The sequence below is a fragment of the Poecilia reticulata genome, linkage group LG8, assembly GCF_000633615.1.
Source record: "Poecilia reticulata strain Guanapo linkage group LG8, Guppy_female_1.0+MT, whole genome shotgun sequence".
NCBI classification, from domain to species: Eukaryota; Metazoa; Chordata; class Actinopteri; order Cyprinodontiformes; family Poeciliidae; genus Poecilia; species Poecilia reticulata.
The window spans coordinates 5,422,352-5,439,982 of NC_024338.1; the positions used below are offsets into that span (position 1 = coordinate 5,422,352).

At 40.0% G+C, this 17,631-nt stretch overlaps 1 protein-coding gene across 17 annotated transcripts in view; it reads right to left on the reverse strand.

The window, feature by feature from the left end:
- The window catches only part of nfixb (nuclear factor I/Xb), a 195,303-nt gene that overhangs the window by 22,488 nt on the left and 155,184 nt on the right, over positions 1-17,631 (reverse strand). For 9 of the 17 annotated variants that reach the window (XM_008415318.2, XM_008415315.2, XM_008415322.2 and 6 more), the window contains 5 exons: positions 15,885-15,959; positions 14,533-14,653; positions 13,299-13,334; positions 11,136-11,266; positions 7,845-7,919 (listed from right to left, as the gene is read on the reverse strand). In XM_008415318.2, coding sequence (XP_008413540.1) covers positions 7,845-7,919; positions 11,136-11,266; positions 13,299-13,334; positions 14,533-14,653; positions 15,885-15,959 — 438 coding nt within the window. The remainder of the gene's footprint in view (positions 1-7,844; positions 7,920-11,135; positions 11,267-13,298; positions 13,335-14,532; positions 14,654-15,884; positions 15,960-17,631) is intronic. The other 8 variants (XM_008415311.2, XM_008415323.2, XM_008415331.2 and 5 more) reach the window with 3 other exon arrangements.

The following is a 17,631-nucleotide window of genomic DNA, read 5'->3' on the forward strand; positions in this document are numbered from 1 at the left end:
GTGGCCTTTATTTAAAAGTAGTCCAACAGGAAAGAGGGGAATGAGAGGCGGACATGCGGCAAATGTCGCCAGGTCAGGAATCGAACCTGCAACCACCGCCACAAGGACTAAGGCCTCAACAAGTGGGCTGCCCGCCACAGCACCCCCATGAACATCAGTTTTTAAGTGTTGGCACAAATTTGCAATAGGATTGTTGTCTGTACTTTAACTAGCCCATCCTAGCATATCTTTCCATGGTTATGGTCTGAATTCTACTTAAGGCTACAAACACAGAACCATCTTCTGTTTGTGCTGAAAACACTCATCCCCACAGTATGACGCAGCCACCGCCATATTTTACAATGTGGACGGTGAGGTTAGGTTGCTTTATTTTTAGTGAAATTACTAAAATCTCACTAAAATCTCGGTTTGATTTTGGGGCCTAAGAGTTTTAGGTGTGCTGAACATAAATATACAAAACACTTTTCTGAGTTTTAACAGTCAGAAGCAGTGAGAACCATGAATAATCGGCACCTCAAAATGATCCCCTACTTTGTGTTTATATGCCATAAAGAAATTGCTAATAACACACTTTAAAGTTTCTGGTCATAAGATGAAAAAAATGGGGGGAAGTTAAAGGGATGTGAATCTCTTTTTGCAAGGCACAGCAAACCGCAGCGTTGCTACAGAGAGCCTCAGGAACTCGAGTCAAAACAAACATGCCCGACCARTCAGCTCACTACAACGCTTTAGAAATGAATGGGATCCTGAATGGCCTCATATCTGGGGCAGGCTGCGTTTTCTGACTGATGGCAGCACAACCTGTGCAGCTACATATAGCTGCAGAGGAGCCTGCCAAAACAAACACCGACTGATCCTCTGATGCAGCCCTGACTGTCAGGCATTGTACGCAGCCGCCTCGAGACATGTTGTATTTCATTAAAAGTGCTCCAGCTATTTTTTTTCCCTCTACTTGCACACCTACACACACACACACACACCTACACACACGTACGCACGCACGCACACACACGTCACTCAGACGGAGTGGCGAGCCCTGGGCATGCTGCCAGCAAACGCTTCGTGGGGGAGCCAAAGAAAAATGGAAGAAGTTAAGCGGGAGAAGAGGAGTGACGGCACACATTGATGAACACAATAAAGTGTCCCCGGGCGTCTATAAATGTCAGAGAGGCTAAAAGGCTGTGTAAAAAGAAAAAATTATATATATAAAAAAATGGGCACACTAAAGTACAGGCTTGGCTCATCGGGGGACCAGAAACATGTCCATAAGTGTGAGCGCCGCAGATAAAAGAGGTTCTCTTCTGTGATGAAGGGCTGGTGTGGTCCATGCTGAGGGAATTTATTTTGATGTATGGCAAACCAAGGGCACAATTTAGACTTCCTGGGTTTAAGAAGGAGCTCCAAATGGTGTATTTGGAACCACAATGTTTAATATACGCTGTCATAAAAGCCCCAAAACAAGAGCGATCCCTTACACTGGGAATATTTAGAAAACACACACACACACACACAMAAAAATCCATCAGCGACAACGAATGAAAAAAGGAAAATCAACTTTCTCCCTGAAACATGCTGAGCTCATGTTGCTTCGAATTCACTCGAAAGAATACAGTGATAAACAGAGAAGCGAGAGGCCCGTAAACTACTAAATGGCCCAATATTCACACATATAAAACAAACAGAGTCAAATAAAGACGGCGGGCAACTCCAACACGACCCAAAGAGATGTGGAAATAGACTTTACGAGCAGAGCGTATAAAGTCTAACAGCAGATTTCTGTGAAGCTGGAGCTTTTTTTAAACGTTGCGCTGGGAATTGTCGGTGAGACCCAGAGCGTTCGGACGCGGCGCGGGCGCAGCTGTTCCTGTGTGGGCACGGAGGATCAAGGAGAGGGAAATAAAATAAAAAAAAGTGGGAGCCGACACTTATGCTCGGCCGCCCGGTTATCTCCACATGTAGGAGGGGAGGTGAGGCGCAGATTATACATCTTGTTCACTGGTAGCATGATAAAACAACAACAGAAAAAGAAAGAAGGTGTGATCAGACTTAAACACTCACAAAAAAATAATAAGGTGACATCCATCTGGTTGGAATATTTTATTTTAGTCTGTGTCATATTAGCACGTTATGTAACGAATAGTGTGATGATAGCATGAGAATAACTTTTTAAAAAAGCAACGTGTGAAGGGAAATGTGGGAAGTTTGCATAAGTAGAAAAAACAAGTTTATTATACTGCTAAAGACGCCAATCAAGACGAGAGCTCTGGTCAAAGGTTTACATTTGTGCATCGGGTGTCAATCATTTCAGGACTTTAAGTGACTTTTTGACCTCCAGACGCCCACATGCGCGAGCAGAAAGCCTGAACAGCTTTCAGGCTCAGATGGAAACAGGCTGAGTTTGGACCGAGACAAACTCCTGATGCACCAACGTAGCAGGTCAGCTCACTGGGACACTGGCGTTTGAAAGATGTAAAGTAAAAAGAGTGTTGGCGACGCGGAGGAAGTTGGAATTAAAACGAGGAACATCAAATGAAGATGATGAAACGGGTAAAAAGCAAAACGTACTTTACTTGCAAATGACTGTTGAATTAAGTCAACAGTCGTTTGCAAATATATATCATAAATATATATTTATGATATATTCCCAATATCATAAAAATATTTGGAATATTTTTATGATGAGACGCCACATGACTGGGAAACAGTGTCTTGTTGCCCCTCAGTCAGTCTACGCCACAGGTGTTCAAACCTTTTGTGACCCAGGCAAAAATCAGCAAATTGAAAATTATTATTATTTTTCCCCATTTAACAAATCATTTTAAAGATAACTATTTTCCCCTTGCCGGTAACACTTTATTTGAAGGGGGGTGAATAAGACTGTCATGACACTTTCATAAACATGACATAACTCCTGTCAAACATGAATAAGCCTTCATGTAAATTTATGACGGTTGTCATAAAGTGTCATTTGGTAAATTATGACACTTTTAATACAAAGTTGACATAATTCAAAATGTTTGTTATGACAACTTGACATTAACCAAGAAATCATTACTGTTTAAACTTTACCTTTAATAACATAAAGTTACCTAATTTTTAAAGTTCAATCAGTAATACTTTTAGAACAAATTTATATTAGAAATTATTTCTTGGTTGATGTCAAGTTGTCATAACAAAGACATTTTGAATAATGTTTGGGACCCTACTTACTATGATGTTTAAATGAAAATAAAAAAGAAAACATGGCTTGTGTTTAACTGCAAATTTTCTATTTAAAAGGACATACATTTATAATTACAATATGCTCCTAAAAGATTACAAAAAAGCGTCCTTCTGCTTCAGCTTCATTTGCAGTAGTAACGCTAGCTATGCTAATTATGTTAATCGCAGATATAAGATGCTAAACAGTATAAAATGTCAACTCCATCATTATTTAGTCTTTCTTTTAGTCAGTACTCTTTTATGGCATTTACTCTCTGACATGGTGTGATGTCACATCCTGGGACGACAGGTCAAAAATTCTCAATCCTGTTCTTTTTTCAGCTCATGTTATGATGCTTAAAACAAATTTTGAATCTGCTGGCATAAGCAGATCAAAACCTAGAGATCTGAGATAAAAAAAGAAAAACACAACGTCTAAGCAAACACATTTGATTTTACTTCTTGCATACCTTTAGCAGAAATCAGTATTTATTTATTTATTTATTTTAAACGCCACGGCTATCTGCATTCCGGTTCGTTGTGAAAGCCCTCATCTGCTGTGTGATGCGTTCAGTGCCCCGAGGGAGACATTTGCAAAAATACGTAAACTCTGATGATGTAAAAGTGATGCCATCATGGTTGGCTGAGCTTGGATTTGAGAGGGGAAAAAAAACAATCTTCTCCAACTGGAGGAGTGAGTATTATACCGTTGCATCATGGGAAATGTAAGAAACAGTGTTTATGCAGCTCATGCCAAACTAGACATTCTAAATACTAAATATGCTATAATTTCAACTTTCTTTCAAACAACCAACATCACACAGAATCATGCAAGAATAATAATTAAAAAAAAGTTTCCGCTCGCATGTAGAACTTTGATCAAACAAAGAGGGAAAACTAAATCCCACGCACCCAAAAGAATTACCCGCTAGCTTTCAGTTCCTCTGCGACTGCAGGTTTCCGCGTGCCAGTGCCAATTATAAGCAGCCTATTATTCATAAATAACTTTAAATTATACATACTGTTTTTAGATCCTGTGATAATTCCTAATTAGTCACTATGTTGATGAAATATCTGGTGGTATATCAGCGAGGAACAGCAAATGAGACCCAGATGCCCAGTGAAAGCTTTGTCTAATAAAGCTAACAGAAGTTACTCTGATCTCTCTCTCTTACAATGTGTATGTCAGTGTGTCTGTACACACATACAAAACAGTTGTTTGTTCTTCATTATTTCTGTGTCCTGCTCCTGGCACACTGCACAGGCAGCCTGGCAGCCAATTGCTCCCATGACCCTGCAGTCTTGCCACGCTAACAAGCTAGCGACCACACAAACCGCCGCTGAACCGGTCGGCTAGCGAGCATGCTCAGAGAGAAACAGCGAAACAAATAAGCTTCAGGTGAATAAAAGCAACAGTGTATGTTGGACAGCTGCCGTTCCCTCATGGCTTTTGTTAGCAGGCGAGAAGATCAGGACAGCAGTACAGTCATTGAAACATCACGTTTTCTGCAAAAGACATATTTGCTCCAACTCTGTCAATATCACAAATGCACGGGGGAACCTGAGCCACTCCCTCTTCACCCAAACGCTCCGACTTTCCCCACCACAGAGCAGCAAGAGCGAGCGAGGCAGAAGGAGAAGCGGAGCAGAGCTGAGCGGGACACAACAGACTTCATGATGAATTACATGATCACCTGCTATGCCTCAGAGCCTTTCATTCAGGTAGAGATTCACCTCCGGAGCAGGCAGAGGCAGAGGCCCTCCTCTTCCCTCCTCCTCTTGCCCTCCTCCCTTCTTCTCCTTTTTCCACATCTCTCACTCCCAACACCACCACCACCACCATCTCCAGAACAGATGTCTGCTGTAACCCAGTAGCTCCCTTTGCTGTAGACACATGGAGTTGCCATCTGGACCGGAACGCTGTTCCTCTCCAGACTAGTGTGGGGTGTGTGTTTGTATGTGTGTGAGAATGTAAATCAGTTAAAGAGCTCTAATGTAGTTCTTTTCTGTGTGAGCATGTGTGTGTCCGCGTGCGTCAGTGAGTAAGCATGGCTCGGAGACAGAAGGTGCCTTGTGCACTGATGACACACCTGAGTACCTTTGGTTTTGGTTTGTTTGGATCTTGTGTTGTTTTGCTCTGTGCTGCCTCTCTCAGACAGATGAGGCAGGCCTGGGGCAGGTGGCCGCAGCACCCAAACAGCTCTGTCTAAACAACCAGCTGGATGAGGTGCCGAAGAAGCTTCACTCACATCCTCGCTACCTTGCCGATGTCTCTTGCAGGGCGCTCTGGCTTTCTCACGTCTCCTCGTGTTACAACCACAAACTTCAGTGTAGTTTTCTGTTTTATTTTCTGTGCATTTTTGTTTTCCATTTATTCTGACAACCCTAACTGAAACCCAGGTCGCTGAATCGCCTTCAGAAATCTTAGTAAGTAGAGTCTGCCTGAGAAGTAATCGATTAGTTCTCTGAAGGCCGCAAAAGTTTGTCTAGCTTCTTCTCTAATGTTCTTTAAACCAGTTCTTCCCCCACTCAGTGACGGCCAGATTTGTCTCCATTTGCAGATCCTGAACAGTTCATCCATGATGCATCTAGCTGAGTATTATGCGCAAGCAGTTTGATTGGCGGCAGACTACTTTCCTTTAATGGCCTGTGGATTAAACGACTGGACGGGGCGATCAGCAACAAGCAAATATAAAGAGAGATTGAAGAGAAAATGGCCACCCAAGGGTATATTGATTAGCGGCAGACTGCAATCAATGATTTGGCCTGTGGATTTACGTCAACAACATCTCGACCACAATTGCCAATCTACATCAAGACTGTAGTAGTTGGGCGGGATGGCGAGGTGTAAATTGATCATTCCATGGTGAAACCTTGAGGTCTAAATCTTTCTATTAATTGTGGCAGAAGAGCACACAAAGAGTCAAGTGGATGGGACAACGAACAAATATACTAAGAGATTTCAAAGAAATTTCAGAGAAATCTCTTGGTAGACATTTTGAGCATCTACCTAGGGGTGAACGCTTAAAACTCCACAGGGATAGCTGTGGAGTTTTGACCACAGTTCCTCCTTGCTCCTCCTTCCTCCTTGCTCCTGCCCACATTCACACCCACTGAGAGGAACTCACTACCAATGGAGACACGGCCAATTTGGCTAAAACTGAATCAAACATTAACTGGCTTGAGTGAGACTTGACAACGGAGGAGAAAGGGCTTCAGAGAACAAGAGTGAACAAACAGCTGAGGTAAAAGAACACAACAGACAAGTCAGGGAGAAGAAGTTAATCAAAGAAGTAGACAAGAGGCCTGTGATCACTCTGGAGGAGCTGCAGAGATCCACACCTCAGGTGGGTGAATCTGTTGACGGGATGACAATTAGCCACAAATTCCACAAATCTGGTCTTTATGACAGTCCAACACTGTGTAGTGTACACAGCATGTGGAAGAAGATATCCTGGTCAACTGAGACGTTTTACATGCAAAACACAATAGAAAACTAATACTGCATATTAATCTAAATAAACCATCATCCAGGTGTAACACTGAGACGGCTGCATGACGCTGTGAGGAGGCTGTTCTTTAGCAGCAACAACAGAGCCAGTCAGATGTAACGAGAAGATGGCTGAAGCTAAACAGAGCAGCACTGGAAGCAAACAAGTTAGAAGCTGCAGAAGACAAGAGACTGGGACGAAGGTTGACCTTCCAGCTGGACAATGACCCTACACATACAGTGACAACTATATAATGACCAATATCCAAGCCCTCGGCTATAATCCAAATTCAGAATCTGTGGCAATTCAGAGTTACTTTCCATGCCATCCGGCTCAACTTGAGTTATTTTGTTGAGATGAACGGGCAAAAATCTTAGTCTGTAAAAGTGTCAAGCTGGTAGACACAAAGGCCTAATAACTTAGAGCTGTAATTACACCAAAGGACATACAAGAACATACAAATATAGTCATTCCATGTATTATGTTTCCTCTATTCCTCAAAAGCATTTCACTGGTTTGTGTTGGTTTGTCATGTAAAATCCAAATCAAACACGTTGAAATTGTGGTTGTAACGTGACAAAACATGGAGACTGTTATCTAATTTTATAAAATGATAATAAAAATACTAAACCGCTGAGGCAAATGTTCGTGGAAACTTTACTTCAGAAGCATGTGGTGTGATAACAATGTGCTGTTTGGACACAGTGAAACAAATACCAAGAAAAATCACACTTGCAAAAACACCAGAGCATTCACATATGTTAGAAATGTGCTGGAGATACATGTGCATCCAGCGCACGTTTGCGTTCTTTCCCACACACAATCACAGCGACGTCTCTGAGGCGGACAGGTGGTGGACGTTATGGAGCTACTGGGCTACCAAGAAGACGTTTGGTGAACCCACAGTGGACAGCAGCAGACATCTGGTAGAAACACAACCCCACCCAGCAGCAACAGAGCCAGAGAACAGGACACATAAATGCAGGGAGAGGAAGAGGAGCGGAAAATAGAAGGGGAAAGACGGGATCGAAGAGCACAGGAGAGCTCAGAGACAAAGGCAAACAGACAGAGGTGCATACACAGGCTGAAGGTGTTGTGAGCGGAAGGAGAGCAACGTATACATGTACACAGTAGAATGTTTAATGTTCTAACCATGGTAAGGAAACTGCACTCCATCGCTCTCATGCTTAATCTTCCTCTCCTGCACACTGGCCAAATGGTGCTGCACTGAAAGGCCAAACAGGGGAGAAAGGGAAGAGTTAACAATGGAAGAGGGGAGGAGAGATAATGACAGACACACAGAGAGAGAGAGAGAGAGAGGTGGAAAGAAAGAAAGAGAGGGAGAGAGAAACAGGGCTGGTTAAATAATGAGCAATATGGGATTTTAATGCTATAGAGTGCCTGTATGTAACCATCTGTAAAACGGTTACATCACGACTGCTGGCAGTATCACAAAGGAAGCGCAGCAGAGGGAGTTTCCTGAAGCGAATCCCTTCAGTCAAATACTACACCAGTGAAGTCACATTGTAAATACATTTGATGAGATAGCCATCGTGACGGTTGAGAGTGCTGTGAGCAAACAGAGCGAAAGGTTAGAGCTTCGCACGAAAGTGGAGAGTTAAACTGGTGTTGCTTCGGTGGGAGGCTGGACAAAGGAGACGGACATGAATGGTGAGACTCAGAGGGCGTCTAGAGCAGCAAGAGGGAATTATGATAGAGATGATTACGGGTTTATGTGAAAATTATGATTAATAATGAAGACTGCCCAAGATTTAAATTAATAGCCAATCTATGCTTTTATATGATACAGAACATCCTGCTATTCCTGGTGTACATCTGCAGAGGAAACAGATACATGTTGCTAACAAAGCTTAAATAATTAATATAACAGATGAATTAGTAGTGCAATAATTGTTGCTTTTTATATATTTAAACTTAATAAATAAACCAGAGCAATTTAGTCATGTTGTGCGTTTCTTTATCTTTCTTTTTTTTTTTTTTTATTTTAATAGAAATGTTTTTAACATCAAAATAGAAAATACATGGTGTGGTATATTACATTAATGAAAAAAAAAAGTTTTTATTTTTTTATTTTAAATATTTTTATGAAACCATTAGATTTTTCCTCAAGGTCATTTAAAATGTCAGACAATCTTTGCTAATATCCTTGCTGACATTAGAGAATTAAATAGTTAAATATTTTGCTACTGGAATTACAGAATGTAACAATTATGTTTCATCTCATGTATGTTGAGTGCTACTTTATCATCAACCTAGCTTTTTCACATCACTTTCAGAGTTTGCACTAAGTATGCTAACTTAGCTATGCTAGGTGCTAATTTAAGATTAAAATATTCTTTAAATAATGCCTTATACACTTATATACACTTATATTTGCTTTCCACATTTTAGAGTGTTTAATTGATGGGGGAGACTTTGGAGTTTGCTGCTTAAGATTTAAAGCTAAAGACAGTAGGCCTATTTATTACTCATTAGCGTATACCGCCAAGAAAGTTTTCCTAGCTTAGCATGACTGGAAACTGGAAATTAAAACCACATACTTGTTTTGAAAAGAAAAAACTTACTAAAATTTATTACTCGCCTGAAATTTTAAGGTAAAGTGAAGTTCCACCGAGGGAAAACATTCGCTTCAACCCAGCCGTTTAACGTCACTTCCTGTACTTAAAAGTTAACTAACTTGGGTAACTATATTAGTTTTGGATGTAAGCTATAGACTTCAGAGTTGTTTTATTACATGGAAAAAACTTAGGGAAAAGCATTCAACACAATGAGGCCTAGTGTTAGTTCTGCAGTTTACTACACAGTATTAAACTATTTTCCACCCGATGGGTTTCTACTGGTTTTGATTTACTGTGTTTCAGAAATAGATGTTAAACGTTTAAATAATTTAAGGTGAAAAAAAACCCCTAATCAAATCAACCCAGCCCAATGTGAAAAAGTTACTTCCCACCAAATCTAATAACTGGTTCTTCCACACTAGCATTGGCAACTAGCAATATATTTTACATTGTATTTTACATTGCTGTGGAGACATTTTGGCAAACCCCAATAGCAGAATAGTTCTGATTTAGCCACGTTGATTGTTTTCTCCAGCTCTTTAAGGTCATTCCACAGAGTCAACATCAGATTTAAGTCGTAGCTTTGACTAGGCCATTACAAAACTTTCACTTTGTTGTTTTTCTGAAAGGTCTCAGGGATCCTTAAGTTCTTTTTTTGCGAATCTAAGAGCAATAACTGAAGAAAACTGTATATTTCTTATGCATGAAAAATATACAGAGGACAATTAATAGTCAAACCCACTCTGCCGTACTGTTGCAAGATAAAAATAACTTCACTTTTAGTTTATGGAGATCTTGGATAACAAACTGTGTGATTATATAAAGTGTGACATACGACACATTTCCAGATATCTCAGCAACTTTTGTATATCTAACTTTTCCTTCATTAGAATTGTGGCATACCTCTCAGCTGACAAAATCGATTTGTTCAAAACATTTGGCAAAAAATCTGCACCATGAAGGCTAAGCGCCTGCAGTTGGATATGTCAGTGGGGTAAACTGTGACAAACAGACTGATCCTCTGGCTCTGGAGGCTCTTTGATAGAAGTTTAGTGGTTTGGAGGTAGAGAATGGGAATGATGGGGAAGTAAAGGTAGAAAGAGCGGGGGGCAATGCAACACAAACACAACAAAACAATTTCTTTTTTCTCTGGCAGAAGGCAAGATGTGGTTTCTGCTTTAGGATTGAAACATATAAAGAAAATATTTCTACTGAGATTTAAGGAAACATTTGACATTTCTGGAAGATTCTCCCTCCCATAAATTATAGGAACACAAGTTACTATAAGTAATAAGTAATACTTTCAATTCAAAAACATTTTTTTGCTACTAATTGTAAATATAGATCTGAGCTCAACAACAAAGATATTTATCATTTTTAAATCGGACAGTACTTACTAAAAACTTTTTTGAATACACTTAAAAGTTTGATTTGCTAAAATAAACTCTGTCAAGACAAGAAGTTAAATATCCAGTCAGTCAGAATAATCCTGGAAGCTTGTCAGTGGCAAGAAGAATGTGGTTAAAGTAAATTTAACAAATATTAAATGGAGTGTGTGTATATATATATATAACTGCTTGAAAGTTTGAAAGTTTGAGTTTTACTCTAAAATTTGTCATTTTCGGATCAGTGGCTCACCCAGAATCGCTGTTTCCGTTTCTAAAATATATCTTTTAGAGAACTTACAGAACATGGAAATCACAAACGTGAAAAAGCAAATCTCCAAAAATGTCAAACTATTCCTTTCAGTCCAAAAGAAAACCCCCTCTGAGCTTGAAAAAATTTTTTAAAATGACGAGGGGAGCTAAGTCTCCCGTCGAGGCCTCTAGAGGCGCTCAGAGTAGCAAACTTCCAGAACCAATACCTGCATCCACGTCATTGGGCCAGCCGCTGGACTGGGAGCTGCTGCCGGCGGCCGGGGAGCGGCCCGAGTAAAACACATCGTCCACAGGGCTCTCCATCTCACTGTCGTCGATGGACTTACGCTTGTTGGAGCTGAAAGAGACGGAGACGAACGTGACTACACACCGCTTTCAAAGTGTTCAAGAGGGAACCAGGTGAAGGTGCTATGTCTGTGTGTGATGTCACTGCGCATTGCTGCCCACGATGCCTCGCAAAAGTATTCACCCCCCATTGTGACATTCAAACCCACAATCGGGTTTACATATGATACACAGCATGTGTGAAATGTAAGGAGAAATGTCTTTTTTTTTATTTTTTTTTAGCAATTACAATCTGAAATGTGTGGCATGCAGCACCAAATCATGATGCTGGTACCTAGAGAAAAGGATTAGGACCGCTGGGGAAGAAAAAAGAATTCTGGCTTTTTTCTCAGAAGATTAAAGTCAGAATTCCTTTGTTTTTTATTTCATTTATTTAACCAGGTAAAAAATGAAATTCAAATCTAATTTTTAAGAGGGACCTGGGCAGAAATCTGCAACAACTTGGTTACACAAACGTAAAACTAATTCATTTTCTGAGGAAAAAATAAGAATTGTGAAAGAAAAAAGAACTCTGAGAAAAAGTGAGAATTTGGAGAAAAAAGTTAGAATTCCAAGATTAAAGTCAGATTTTCTTTCCCAGAGGCCCTAGTCCAGGAGTGCAATGGTGGGGAAAAAAAATCCAGCTTTTCTAAAAAATTTTATCTTCATGGATTGTTCAATAAAGTCAATATATCGTCCAAGCTTAACTTATAGATGCTCAAAGCTTGGGGTATTGTATTATAGCATAGCCCTGCTGTTTTCCAACAATTCTCTAAAAGCAACTTGTTGACTTTTTCCATTTCTATCTAGGAGTCCCAGAGTAATCCACACAAAATTTTTAGGGACGCACCGATCCACTTTTTAAACTTCTGATCCTGATACCGATATCTATATCTATATCTATATCTGAGGTTCAGTATCTCCCGATCCAATGCAGAAAAATGAAATGAACTAAAAACATAAATTTACTGAATTACACATTTATTTGGTAACTCTGTACCAGTACAGAGCACTTTAATATACCAACAGTTTCACAAACTTAGTTAAACATGCAAAAACTATTTTAATTTGTTCAGTCGGTGCAATTAGGAGTATTAGGAGTCAAAGTTAAACAAATAACAAACGAACTGAAACTGACAAAAACAAAAGGTTGACTACCTTGGACATGTAACTAATAAACTGCAACAAACCTTCTTCCTCTTTGAAACGGTTCAGAAAGTGGAATTAGGAATTCTAAATGTAATGTAAAATAATAAAGCATGACGTCACTCAGAGCACAAAGCACATAATTAAACTGAATAATTATGGATCAGGCACATTGTCACATTTAGATTTTTTTTTCAATAAAAAAATCTAAATGTGACGGATCGATGCGTCTCCAGTTGCTTCGAAACTCTGAGGTAGTTTTTTTCTCTTCACTTCAACATCATTCACTCCGATAAGCTGGTCCATTTAATAAAATCCTAATAAAAACATCCCGTTGGTGACTGTACTGCCATGAAAGGCAGGCGAATGCTTTCTGTGAGGCATCGTGCTTGAGGTTCTAATAAATGTTCATGCATTATTCCCGGGATAGTGGAGGGCTGACGTGGCTGCGTAATTCCCTTGGAGTTAGAACGGGGGTCTACATAAAAATCAAGAACAATAAAAAGTCCCTGTGTCAAGATTTGTGTTTAGTGTGTTGTTTTAATATTATGTTGCAGCCAGGGGGATTTGGGGGTCAGAGAAAGCCAGCTGGAGACAGTGTGACAAGAACAGGGCAAGAATATTAATAATATGTTGGCCCAAAGTGGCCTCCCATTAGAAAACACACAAGTGGTTGATCCTGAAATGCATTGTTGTGCGAGTTGGCGGCTTCTTATACATCTGTGACCAATAAAATAACGGGGAGTAAGGGAGTGGGAGTGGAAGGGGGGATTGCAAATGTACAGCATGCAGATGTATGAGTGACGGCGTGCGTGTTGTTGCGTTTTGCTCGAGTGCGATGGAGGGATCTGTGTTACATTAGTATCGGGGGAAGAGTTCTCTGCAGAGAGTGTAACTACCTCCGTGGGAGACTTGCATAAAGCTCCATTTCAGTCCTGCAGCGTAAGACGAACGGGAGGAGAAAGTAGAAGAGAGCGAGAAGTAAAAACAGACACAAACACAGACGGGCCAGCAGACAGGTTGGCGGGGGAAAAGGAGAGGCAATGAGTCGAAATTAGTAAGGAAGGAAGGAGAAGGGGAAAGAAAGACCACAATCAGAAGCAGAGCAGGAAAAGTACTGAGAAGCTACTAAACAACCTGATGATGTTAGTGCTAGAGACACACCAAGACATCAGCTAAAGGCATCCGACAGGCTGGTTGGAAACTCAAGAATCCCATATGTTCCTGAAAGCATTCCTTTCGACAATCTGCACACATTCATATTGTGATTCGTTGCATTACAGAATCGGGGTGCACCTATTGTAATTTTCTGGCCGATCAATCTTTAAAAAGTCTGATCTGCCCATGCCGATTTTTTGGATTTTAAAAGTCGCTAAAAATCCTGGTAGCTTTTTGTAAAATCTCACAGTTAAAGGGGCAGTACTAAGTATAATTACCTTTTTTGAATCTTACGTCATGTTACATACCTGGAGTGTTGATTTGATTCTTTCATGAATGTTTGAGAAATCCTTTAATCTCCCATGGCAACCATTTAGCTGTGCAAAACCTCCCGGGCGGACCTAGCTCCGCCTTCAAGGACAAAGCTCCTCCCGAGAGCCTCCGCTTCACAGAGCAGCCCTCTCTCACTCAGCTCCTTTAGACTAGCCAGCAGCAATTAGCAAACATCTGGTGTAGCTGCGCATCAGCTGAACTCATTATAGGAGCTACTTCTCATAGCAAAGCTGGTAAAAATTTTGTTAAATATTTAATAGAGGAGCCATGTTGTGATGACTTTCTGAAGGTGGAGTTTCAGAAAGAGCAGGTGTTTTTAAAGAGACAGAGGCCCATTTTCAAGGCGTTAAATTACCAAGTCAAATTTCTTTTAAGCTATTTTTTTATATACACCATTTTTATAACAACTGACGGTAACATAGTTGCTTGTCTGTGCTATAAAATGGATCTATGTGCCTGGAAAATAAATAATACTGCCCCTTTAAGCTTAGGATCTACAACCATGTTAGCCGCACTAACTAAAGAAAATGTGGCCTATGTGTTCATTTTGCCTTTACCAGAAAATCTAGATAAAAAAAACAACAAAAAAAACATTTTGAGTGCTGCTCTTAGTGAGCAGGAGTGTCTTGCAGATGGCCGTACCTGGTGGAGGGGGTGGAGGTGATGGAACGACGTCCCAGGGTGACCTGGTTGATGTTGTAGTAACCTGGGCTGTCCAGGTCTGCCAGAGAGAAGTTGGGGCCTGTCGCCGTGGCAACTGGAGCTGAGACATGCAAACACAGGAGTCCATCACACACATTCTAAACTTTATTCTAAAAAAGCTATATTTAGGTAGGGTTTTATATGTACAAGCAAGTAGATGACCTTCTCTACAGCTTAGGGCTGTGGCTAATTATTATTTTATCAGTTGAGCATTCTGACGATTAATCGATTAATCGGATTTAAAAACTGCCATTTTCTGCAGATTTTTCATTTAACCACTAATGCTTACCTGACACAATGTTAAAGATACAAAAAAATGCAAATAAACATAGAATTTAATTCCTTTTTTAATTCAAAGAAAACATTTTATTGAATAAAATGTAACAACAGCATTCCTTTATGGAAATTGTATTTATTTTTCTACAGCTTTGGGTTATTTACTGCTCTGACTGTATTGTTCTATCAGTAAAATGACTTCCTCTAGAGTCTGTACACTCTAGTTGACGATTACTTTAATAATCGATTGATGACAATTACTTACATCAACCTGATTAATTGCTTCAGCCCGACTACAGTTCAGACAGACAAAACGTCTTCCGTAACTTTGAGTCGGATGGCATGGAAAGGAAGCCTGAGCTCATGGTTCTGTGAGGAGGTTATGTGTAGTCAATAACTTCCCTGCTCTTAACAATCTGAGATGATTGATTTTAGATAAACACATATTTCTCTTCCCTCAATTTGTTTTTTTCCCTCCTTTTGAAATGTTGCAAAAAATATTTTCAAGTCTTCTGGACTTTGACTGGACCATTTTGACACATGAATAAGCCTTGGTCCAAGCTATTCCATGGTAACTCTGGGTGCATCTTTAGGGTTGTTATGGTTTTGCATCTTCTCTGTTACTTTTAGTTGTTTGGAACAGCTAAATAGCATTTTCTTTCCAAAATAAAAGCATATAAGAGATACCTAGTGCAGGAAAGATATTAACAGCGTGTAACCTCTCTACAGAACTCCACCTTGAAAAGGTTTGAATTATTCCTTTAAAGATGCCACAGGGGAAACACATGTATTCTCTGAATCACAAAGACCGATTGTTGCAAATATTTTTCTTACTCTGTCAATTCTCTAATAGTGCATGATCATTTCTGGAGCTGCTTTATTTTGGAACCTGCTTTTCCTCAACTGCACCCAGTTCCCATACACAGGTTTTACATTAAGACGCTGGACGTTTCGGAGCAGGTCCTGATCAGAAACAGAGACGGCGGCTGATATTAGAAATCACAGCGATGACTCACTCTGCGACACGCGGACCAGCTCGGCCACGTTCCACACCCCTGAAGTCACGAAGCAGTCCTGGAAACTCAAGTGGCCTGCGTAAAAGACGGGAGAAACACGTGTGCATCGTCAGTGCGGCTCGTCTGCTGGATGCAAAAACACCAAACATGGATGAAGTTTCAGGGACTTTCGAGACGACGGCGGTAGAAGAGGAAACGGCGGACAGGCTGCTTTTTTTTTTTTTTTTTTTTTTTTTGCTGTAACCCAATTTGGTAAAATGTGTTTTCTATAAAGTTAGAGGTTCCAACGTTCCTGAATGTTGACATTCTAACATGCACATCTAATCAGGTCCAATAGGTGGGTATAATCTCCAAACGTACATCTATATGCTGTGTGACACATTGTGTAATGACTTCTTCATGTACAACGCCTTCCAGAGCCCTTCATTTCAACCACAAACCCCAGCTTAGTTTTAATGGAGTTTCATACTAGAGAACTTTGACTGAAAGTGATAAAGAAGCAACTATTGCCTTTAATTGTACATTTAATAATAAATATGAACATGAGAAGGAGCTACAGTGGCCAATACAGTCGCTCTTTCACTGTGAATGTTGTAATTTATGAAACACATTTATATTGCAAAGGAAACTCCAGATTTACTCATCAAAATAATAAAGTTTTACTTAGTACACACATTGAGATAAGATATGATTGTTGCAAACTGAAAATTTTAACTAGTACACTCGATTCTGGTAATAAAAATGCATATGAAATACCTAGAATTTTCAGAAGTTGCACATTCCGAGATTTAGCACTTTTTTCCAGAATTTTCATTCAATAATCTTGTCGAAATTTCACAACAAAATTACAATAGAGTGCCAATATTGTTTTTAGTTCTAAATTTCTTGTCAAATTTTTTTTCACAAATATCAACAACCAATTGACGAAAATGTATCCATCTTCTTTTTTTTTTAAAGTTTTTTTTGTTTTTATTTTAAACCTAAAAATAGACACAAAATGGTGGCTCTTTAAAACTTTAACAGTTAATAGTCAGTTCCATCTTCCCTCGCTCTGTCAAAGTTTCAAAAACTTTTATGCGTTTGTTTTGTTGAACGAGACACGAGTTGGCTGATTCCTCTCGGCACTTTTACTAGGAACATCAAGGCGGGTGGTCCATCTCTAAACGATGACCGACTCCCGGCTGGAAAAGGTCCTGATACCTTAGAATGACGTCAAGCCAGATAAAAAGTTACTTCCTGCCCGAAATACATTCAGTACTGATATATAGCATAATCCATAGTGTGACATAGTTGGTTGATACTCCATTAACACATGTCATTATCAATATACATAGACTGGGAACCATATGCACTGAGGGAGCCATCTTCTCTCTGATCCTTTTGGTGTCTGAGGTAAGTCGTTTAGTTTCCTGCTTAAGTTCTGTCCGGTCTGACCCAACTGGTCATTTTGATCTAAACCACAGAGTCTCAGCTGATTTTCCTCACACTTAAAAAAGTATTCATACCCTTCTGGGCCCCCTCCTGCATGATAAGTTTCCTATTTTACCCATTTCCCACTCAAGAGAGCATTCCCACCACATGATGCTGCCACCACCATGTTTCACATTGGGGTTTTGTATTCAGAGTGAAGTTAGTTTTTATTGACATTGTGTCTAGGCCAAACAGTTCTCCTTTGGTCTCATCTGCCCGGTGCAGTAAGTCATTGTAAATACAAAACATACAAAAGTACAAGACAGGCCCAGAAATT